Genomic DNA, 9,909 nt, shown 5'->3' on the forward strand with positions numbered 1-9,909 from the left:
TGTACTAAAGTGCGTTCATTTTAAATGGGCATATATGCGGCTGAGGAAGACCTGAAGGTCGAAACGTTGCTTGATTAAATTCCTCTGGAGCAGTAGTTTTCAGTGTTCAGACTTCACTTCTTTATTTGTCTATATCATTTAGTTGTCTTGCACCTGTGTCCTAATTGGATGTTTGGGATGTGCACACCATTTTTGTATTTTCATATATGCGGATGAAACAGGAAGCCTAGTGCATCCCAAATTTTTCAAGATGAAAATTTTAATATAACATTATAGTCATTATGGCCTATTGCCTTTAGAAAAATGTTTTTTGAGGCTGTGGGGTAGTACACAATAGGCCCTTGTGGTGCGGCCTAAGCTTTTGTTCTTAATGGCATTTTTTTCCCCTTACATTACTTTTACTTTTATACTTTAAGTAGTTTTTTAAACCAGTACTTTTACACTTTTACTTGAGTAAAAAGCTTGAGTTGATACTTCAACTTCTACAAAAGTCTTTTTAAACCCTAGTATCTATACTTCTACTTGAGTAATGAATGCCAGTACTTTTGACACCACTGAAAGTAGCATCAGAAAAATGGCAAGATAAGAGGCTTATAATACATAATAACTATGAGAAATATAATCCATTGAAAAAGTGGATGCAACATGTTCATTGTGTTATAAATCATCATACTCTTAAAAGCTATAACCACAAATAAGTAAATATTATAAAGTCAGCTGATCATCAATCATAACTCCAAGGCTTCTAGCTGTTTTTGAAGGAGTTATGGTTGAAGTGCCTAACTTGATGGTGAAATTGTGATGGAACGATGGGTTTTCTGGAATCACAAGCAGTTCTTTCTTGGCAAGGTTGAGTTGAAGGTGATGGTCCATCATCCAGGAAGAAATGTCTGTTAAACAATGTAACACCAATGAGCGGATGGTATTCAACCATCTGTTCCATGTTAATGAATCCTGACCCTTTTGACACATTCTACACTCAAAGACCAGAACGTGAGTTAAAGAAAAAACAAGGACTTTCGTTTTACAACCCTCTTACAACATAACTCACCACCCTGGGCGCCGCCATGACGGCAATGTCCTGGCGAGGATGAGAGTTATAACACCTTGGAGACTATCCAGAGATGCGATATCGAACTTCAAAAGGGAAGACAAACACCCCCCTTCTTGATCGCACATTCCAGTGAAACAGACGCACACACATTCATGAGACGCACACACACTCAAAAACAGGCACAAGCATTTTTGCTGGCCCATGGACCTTCTTTTACTAAAACTACCTCTAAATGTATTTTAATGTCTCCCTTTTTGTGCTCAAATGTATGTATGCGGCATAGTGGAATATATTAATGTTACTGTGTGTTTAATGCAAACTTTATATGCATTTCGTTAAGAATAACTCTGTACCTTTGGATACGGGACTGGTAAAATCATAGTTCTTAGTGTCGGTATAATCGTAAAAACACGACTGTAACGAATCTTGATAGCAAATTACAAAAAGATGCATTGTTTCAGAGGAACGATCTTGCTTAAGAAAAATGTTTAACTTTGACATCGCCATAAATTAGACCAGTGGGCGGAGATCAGCAAACAAAGAAGATTTTTCCCGCCTTAGTTTGTTTACACTTCATTGGCTCATACTAAAAAAATAGGTGTAAACCTAGAGTTACTTAAAAGCTCAGGGAAACCTGTATTCTGGGCATTCCGCCAGAGAGAAAAGAGGATTCCCAGCTTTGCAACCGGACTTCAAGAAGTTCTCCGTTATTCTTCTTTACTTTTCGTTTCATTCTAAGTTTTCTTTATTGTCTGCTGATATTTTACTTCGTTCAATTGCCTTCACGAGCCAAACGAACTTAAGTCTAGTCATCTTTTGGCAAAGTTTACCTTCGCGTTAACCATCGAGCTCGCGTATCATCTGCTCTGGAAAGAACCACGCTGAGGCCGCACAGACCGGACAATTTGAGCGCAGCTACGCACAAGAGCCAGATCAAAGCAAGTACTTTCTTATATCGCAACTAAAATTGCTGTTTAAGGTTGTCTAGGCTATTCCATGTTTGTGAAATCATTCAATGACTTGGGGTCTCTTGCAAAGTTAACTGTTTGAAATTGCCACGCTGAGATTGCTTTTCACTTTCACTTTCTCTCCCTCTCTCTCTCTCTCTCTCTCTTTATCTCTCTCTCTCATTTATCTCATTATTATTCTTGTTCATTTACCTTGTTTAAATTGTATTTTCGTTTTGCTATATACTCATATTTACTCCGTGTGAATTGTAGTTATGTACTCTTTAGTCTGTTTTATTAAATCCTATAATTTGCTTGAATTGAATTGTTTTATTGCTCATTGAGATCGAAGTCCCTGAATCGTGTGATCTACGCTACGAGCTTTGTTTTATATGAATTAATTTTCAGTAATCTTAGTAGTACAGACACAGAAAATATTGTTTTTTCCTGATCAGAAGATTAATATTTCTTGGAGTTTGTAAGAAGGGTATTTTTATTGGATTTTGATAAGGAAGTCTAGCTTCCAGTTCGCTGGACGAACAGATTGTCTAGAGTAACTTAAATAAATTCTAGTAAAGGTTACCTTTAAATGATTAAATATTCCCTCTTTGGGTAATTTAATATTTGTAAGCAATAAGCACGTTATATTCATAGACTCATGAATATTCACTTCATTTGAGTTAATTATTCCCCAGAAAGTGATTGTTGCTACATTATAATGGTGGAGTTTAATTTGGGCAGCGTTCAAACTTTGTTTTTGTGAGCAATATTCATTTTCATTTTCACGAGCATTTTTGGATGTTAATATTATGTATGCGCATTTTTTAATTGTGAGTTAAGTCGCGCTTCGAGCGAACTCATTTGGCACAAAGGCAACTGTTCAGCACAGCAGCCTAACAGTTTCTAAAAATACCTATAGTCACTGTTATTTTAATAAAAGTAAACTGCAGTAAATGTTAAAAGTCTCCTGTCAAGAGAAGACCAACATTTTCATATGAATAATTAAAAGATGAAGAAATCTTTTATTAATTGTAATATGTAAATCTGAACCTGAGCGATGTTCCTCTGATTCAGTTAAAAAGGCCTTGCATATTAAGTATCGTTATTGAATTCGTGGTGAGCCACAGTGATATTCAAAATTTAAACGATAAAAACTCCTGGTCTAAATTGGCTTAGCTACCCGATTTTAAACCTAAAACATTTAAATCATAAGTGCTATTTTGTTAAATGTTTATGGGAGGTCAACAGATGGACAAAACCTGTTATTAACAGTCGTGTGTTGGTTAGAGAAAAGCTCCGGCCTCACGCGCTGTTTAATTTAGCACCTCAAGGGTCATAAAACCTTTGTCTGTTTGTGAGTTGCGATTTTGATGCAGAGAATCAGCGTTGATGAGCGCACAGAGATTAGATCATAGTGAAACTGACTGTCATTCCGCTATCTAAACACCAGAGGGAATTTTAGAAGTTTCAAGTTGCCCTGTCTTCTGATTCCGGCTTGCATGAGTGCCATCTCGTGGCTGTTTCAGATAAGGCTCTCGAATTACTAACCTCTATTTCTCTCTGTGATTTATTGAATTAGCTGTCTAAATTATCAATAATTATTTACATTAACAGCTTTGCTCGTGCGAATATTATTTCAGCATTAGACAATTTTTGCCTGTTTTTGTTCACATTTACTTTGAATTTGGTTCAAACATTATTTGAATTAGAATTTAATTGTTTAATAGTGCAAATTAAGTGTCTCAGCCCAACCACTGATTAACCCATTTAGAAGGAAGTAAGCCATCTAGTGGCAGTAACCTGTTAAGTCAGTTCACAGCTTGCATCTCTCTGATCTCTTTCTTTGTGGTTCTGTTTTGAATTGCTTCATCTACTTTTACCCTTTCTGATTAATTTCATAATTATTAATGATACATTACTGTTATCGTTGGGTATTATAGGGCATTTATTCCGATTTTTCCTATTAATTCTTCTCACCTGCTTATTTTAAATTTAGATTTAAACCAGTTTTGAATTTTTAATTTGAATTAAGTTTTCTGCCCACCAGGTTAAGCCACAGAGAGTGAATACGCCCCCTTTGTTGTGAAAACCAGCTTCTTCTTCTCCCGTGCTCATTCCTGCCTTTTGTTATTTATTTTGTTATTATTATTATTATTATTTTTTTTCTTTAATTTTTTTATTATTATTAATTTTTATTATTATTATTTTTTTTTATTTATTTATTTTATTTCATTTTTTTTTAGTTTTTATTCAACTTTTTTTTTATTCTATATAGCCCTTTTTGTTGTTTATTTTTCTTCTCTCTTTTGGCTTAGGTTATTTTGATAATTACCATCATTATCATAAGCTTTTGTTTTTGTTTTATCATTATTAGGTAAAGCTGTTACCTCTCATTTCTACATATATATTTACTCAGTTGATGATTAAACAAACCAAACCTTAATTCACTTTAAGTTTCCTTTGTTCATCCTTTGTGTATTTGATTGTAGAACTCCCTTGGTGATTGGACAGTCATCTCAGGTTTCCAGTGAGCAAGGGGGCCAACCGGCGTTAACAACACTGGCCGTGAGTGAAACTCGGTCCCTCTTATCTCTGTCCGTTTGCGGCACGCAGTGGAGACATCAGCAATTTGGCACTCCAACGGTGATCAATCAGTCCAGCCGACACACGACGCAATCTCTGGGACCAGTACCTAAACCGGGGGCTAAATCGGGGCCCACTTTCTTTTCTAAAGAGAGGGTTCTGGGGAACAGCCCAATTTTGTAGTGCTGTCTGGCGGTTGACATCTTGGTGTTGCCGGTTGTGTTAAAAGTCACAAGCTGTTTGAGAGGGCGCAACGTCAGAGTAACGGAGGGCCAGGGACACTGCGGTTGAGTGTTTGGGAGCGCCAGGGAGGCTGACCGTGCCGCTGGATTCCACCAGGTGAACCAAAAGTGATAAAACCTATCCACTTATTATAAGGCGCAGAATATTAGATATTCCCCCTGATATTTATGTTAAGTGTTTGGTCCATTTTCCTCTGTAAGCCACACCCTTTTCCTAGGTCTCTTACTCCCCTAGCCGCACGTGCTGTAGGCCCCTAGCAGAAACTCTTGTGAAAAGCAGCAGGCTTAATTTTTTTTTTTATTCTCTACCTAACACTTCTAGCGTTCTTATTCATTCCATTTCATTGCAGACCAATTTATTTGGCGTTTTGTTTCCACGGTGCTCTTTCCTATCTTCACCTTTTTGCATGCTGTTGTGATTCTGTTTCTTGCAGTTCACCGAGAGACCCCAAGGAGAGCTAAGTAGTAGAGCGACAACCGAGCAGCCGGTGTCACCAGGTGACCCACGAGGCTATCCCCTGTCAAGTCTCTATTTTGGGCCGACCCTAATTGGACCCGCCTCCCTTTCTAACTGTCTGCATCAGTTAGCCAAAATTCTTATAGACGGCATAGCCGTACGATAGCTCGTTAACCAGAGAACGAACTTGCATTGGCCTCTTTGTGTGTGTGTTGTGCTTCTCTTGTCCGCAGTGAGCCAAGATGTCGCGTGCATCCAGTCCCGCAGTCCCTTGGGATCAGCTAGCAACATGGCTGGAGACGATGACGACCTCCTTCCTGCCAAAGGACACCAGTGACCTGCAGCACTTGAGCCAGGGACAACTGGATACTGAGATGGACCAGCTGATGGCGAACGATCCAACGCAGAGTTACACCCACAAAGAACTTGCCAGGATCACAGGGACCCTAGCTCACCTCCTCATCGCCCAGGCAAGGATCAGCGAAAGGAGCAACCACGACTTGGAGCAGGAAGCCGCGGCTCTGAGACTTCGAGTGGAGGAAGCCCTACAGCATCAGGCCCACACCCAGAGTCGTCTAGATAAGCTACTTCTCGAGACCCAAGACCAGCACGAGAAAGAGAACGCTACAGATCCAGAACTACAGAAAGAAGTGGAAAGACTTCAAAATGCCCTGGAGAATCTTCGTCTGGACACAGACCAAAGAGAACATTTGGAGAGAGAAACCCGAGAGAGACTCGAGGCAAAGCTCCGACAAGGTGACGCTCTCCTTGAAAGGGCTGAAATCGAACTGAAAGAAAGAGATGCTAAAGTGAAGGCCTATGAAAATCACCTGGAAATGGCCCGAGCTGAAATCCACGACCTTACACAGCGTAAAGACTCTCTAATAGATGAACTTGACATGGTTCACAGAGAACTGAAACATTCTTATAGCCTGCAACGTGAACAGAAAGAGGAAACACACTCCACAGAGTTTCCCCAGGCCAGTGAACCCCAGCGTGTCAGCCAAGAACTTCGAGCTGGAAAAGGGGGTGAAAGCCTGTTTTTCAAAATGTCACCAGCCAGCCTCCACGAACCCCTGTCAGCAGTGGGGGAAGGAAAACCCTTCCAGAAAGTCCGGGTCACCAGCCACGGACACATAACTCCAAAAGAACTGGACAAGCTGGCTAGAAACATCCCTACGTTCAACCCAGATCCTGCAGGAGGCCACGACATTCACGCTTATTTACAAGATATAGACTTTCACTTGCAAACTGTCACCAACGTAACCACTTGGGACAAATTGTACCTGCTCAGAATTACGTCCAGTCGTGAGGTACGCAGTTTCTTAGACCGTCAACCAGAGACTGTCAAAATGGACTACCAGCAACTGCGAAAAGCTTTGGTGCGTGAATTCTCTGATCCAGAATCAGACCAAGGGCTAGTAACCGCAATGGACCTCAAGCAAGGTCGACTTGAAACCCCATCAAATTTCTACAACCGACTGCGACGTGCCTACTTCGGAGCAAGGAATGAACCAGGCATGGAGGAAGACGTCAACTTCCGAACTTTGTTTCTGCGAAACCTCCATCCTACTGTCAGCCACCATTTGGGAGTGTTAGCGTGCCCGCGTAGCATGTCAACGCAACAGTTACGTGATTTAGCACATAAGGCCTACACCAAACAAAAGACTGTGTCAGAAAAGACTGTAAAACACCCAACTATTTGCTCTGTCTCTGAGTCCCATTCAGAGTTGACCCTAGAGGGCGCCCAACAGCACCCCAGTTATACACCCATCAACCGAGAGTCAAGACCGTTCCAAGCCAGCAGAGGGCAGCGCGGTCGCGGTGGTGGTGCCCGTCCGAAGCACCAGAACGACCGCTCTGGAATATCCTGGGACCGGCCTCGCCCCTCCCATAACCAAAAGGGGGGGGCCACCTGGGAAGCCGGCCGGCGACCCAGAACTAGCCAACCTCCAGCCTCCAGAACACCAAGCCCAGGGAGGCGGGAGGGGGAACACTCTCGACGTGATACTTGGAAACTCAAGGCTGAGCCCACATCTAAAAAGGAAAGTGCAGCCACATCTGAAGCTGCAGAACTTCTGAGAATACTGAGAGAGTTCCTTCAACAGAAACCTCACAAGGAGGACAAGAAGGATAAACCAGACACCGCATGACTAAACCTTATGCCTGAAACCAGCACCACTCCCAACGTCTCCACAACTGAACCAAGCACACAGAACACTGTTTGTCAACCACGAACTATTGAACTAGCTGTTGCCTCATCAAACAATAGCAACACCCACTCAGTCCAGCTGACGTCTGCACCTCCTGACCAAGAAAGCATCATCCCACACACTGAGGTGCCAGAAAGTGCTGTTTTGGTTATCTGTACCCACAACGAAACACACAAAACATACCCTAACTGCTTATCGATCAACACACAAGCCCCAACACCAAAACTCCTGGGGAACCTGATCGAGAAGGGAGTGGCTCGGAAACTCTACCTAACCATCACTTTAGAAAAGGAAATCAGACTCGAAGCCCTTGTGGACACAGGTTCAGACCTCACGTTGATTTCGGCTCAACTATTTGATAAGCTCAAATTTGAAGCTCAGAGACAGAATCGAACTCTAAATTTTCACACTTGCAAGCTGAATGTGCAGTCATACAGCCAAAATGACATCCAGCTCAGAAATGTAGCTCCCATCCACCTGACGATCGGACCTATGAGCCTAGTACATCCTATTTATGTCTCACCAATGAACAATTATTCATTTCTCATCGGGAAAGACCTGCTTGATCGCTTTGAGCCTTTACTAGATTTCAAACAGCTGAAAGTCTGGGCTCAAGTGCGAGAACCTCTTCCCCTCCAACCACACAGGTCGCCGGTGCCAGACGGTCAGGTCACAGAGGTCACGAGAATTCCCACAGAGCCAGACTGTCGGGTCACAGAGGTCACGGGAACCCCAGCAGCCAGCCATAGGTATCCAGCCTCAACAACAAACCAAGGCTCAAGTTCGATCCTCTGTACCTTCAAGGCCACTAAAGACTCTGATACCTACTGCCCCAAGGTCAAAACCGAACTGCAGCTGCATGATATAACAACAACGGACAGTATTCTGGCCATATGGGCAGACAACTCAGCCATTAGTCTGTCACTGTACAATGCAATCACTGAGAAGACACCTGACCTCCCTTATGCCAGCAAGCGCACTCGTTTCCCTTTGAACTCACACCCATCCTCAATGGTGTCTGCTAGAGGAATCTGCGCTTTCAATGTGAAATGGAATTATCGGTGCCTGACTCATTATTTCCTGGTCCTTCCGGACCTGCCACACGATGTTTACATTGGAGCAGACCTCTTGATTCACCTCAAGGCTCATGTGGACACTTTTAATGAAGTTGTATGGGCCCCATTGACTTTGCAGCCACACGTTTCCATCAACCATGACAACCTCATATCCGGGCAGACCATCCCAGAAGTCTGCACTTTAGTCAACGAACAGGAAACGGTGGTACCAGCTTACACCAAAGGGGTCGCTATTCGGCTCAACATGCGATGGGGTCAGACCTTAAACCACACGCTGGGTTTCTTCCAACCCTCACCTGAATGTGTGGAACTCGGACTCACACTGGAAGCCACACCCCTCACTGAAGTGTCATCTCGTGTAGTCTACATCCTGTTCAACAACTGCACAGCAACTGACATCAACATTCCCAAGGCCTACCGGCTGGGATGGCTAGTAAGCCATGACTTTCATGATTTTGAACTTGTACTACCTGTCATTGGTCCCATTCCACCCGCACTGATACCCGAAGGGAGTACAGACAGTACATTGTTCACTGCACCCTTCAAACTCATTGCCATCACATCTGTTATGTCGGTGCCTAAAGACCAAGTGTGCAGAACGGAGCTGACCGAGGATGAACACCTCACAATATACACAGTCTCCCACAAGAACGTCGGTGAGGCTCATGAACCTACTACACCTCTCAATGCCAACCCGACTGATGACACACCGATGGAGGAGCCTTACCCAGGTTTTGAATCTCAAGTGCAGCAAATTCTACAAGACGCTAATGCACTTCAAAGCGATACAGATCGTCAAGGCCTCAGACAAGTTCTGTATAAGTTCAAAGAATCCTTTGCCAAAGACTCTCTAGACTGTGGTCTCACCAACCTCCACACGGTGCGCATCCCTACGCACCCTGATACTCCTCCCACTTTTGTCAGACAGTACAAGATTCCCATCGCCTCACACAAACCAGTGCAGGAGATCATCGAATCTATGCTTGAAAAGGGGGTCATCCGTCCATGCAACAGCACCTACTCAGCCCCCATCTGGCCCGTCCTCAAACCTAACGGCAAATGGCGACCCACCATTGACTACAGGAAACTGAATCAACAGGTGCCGCTGTCACGATGGCCCATGACCCAGCTAGAACAAGAACTACCCCGAATCAGAGGAGCCACAATCTTCTCTACACTTGATGTGGCCTCTGGATTCTGGACCATTCCGGTGCACCCGGAAGACCAACACAAGTTGGCATTCACATTTGGCAACAGACAGTTCACCTTCAACAGGTGTCCGTTCGGCTACGCCAACTCACCAGCTGAATTCAACATCTTTCTGAACAAAGCCTGCC

At 43.2% G+C, this 9,909-nt stretch overlaps 1 protein-coding gene across 1 annotated transcript; it reads left to right on the forward strand.

Moving 5' to 3' along the window:
• The first annotated feature begins 4,861 nt into the window (after positions 1 to 4,861).
• LOC113117046 (uncharacterized) lies at positions 4,862 to 7,466 on the forward strand. Its single transcript, XM_026285422.1, has one exon. It carries the CDS (start codon positions 5,526 to 5,528, stop codon positions 7,434 to 7,436), a length of 1,911 nt encoding a protein of 636 aa, XP_026141207.1. The 5' UTR covers positions 4,862 to 5,525; the 3' UTR covers positions 7,437 to 7,466.
• Positions 7,467 to 9,909: the final 2,443 nt, after the last annotated feature.

This window comes from Carassius auratus, chromosome 17 (genome assembly GCF_003368295.1).
Source record: "Carassius auratus strain Wakin chromosome 17, ASM336829v1, whole genome shotgun sequence".
In the NCBI taxonomy this organism is placed as follows: Eukaryota; Metazoa; Chordata; class Actinopteri; order Cypriniformes; family Cyprinidae; genus Carassius; species Carassius auratus.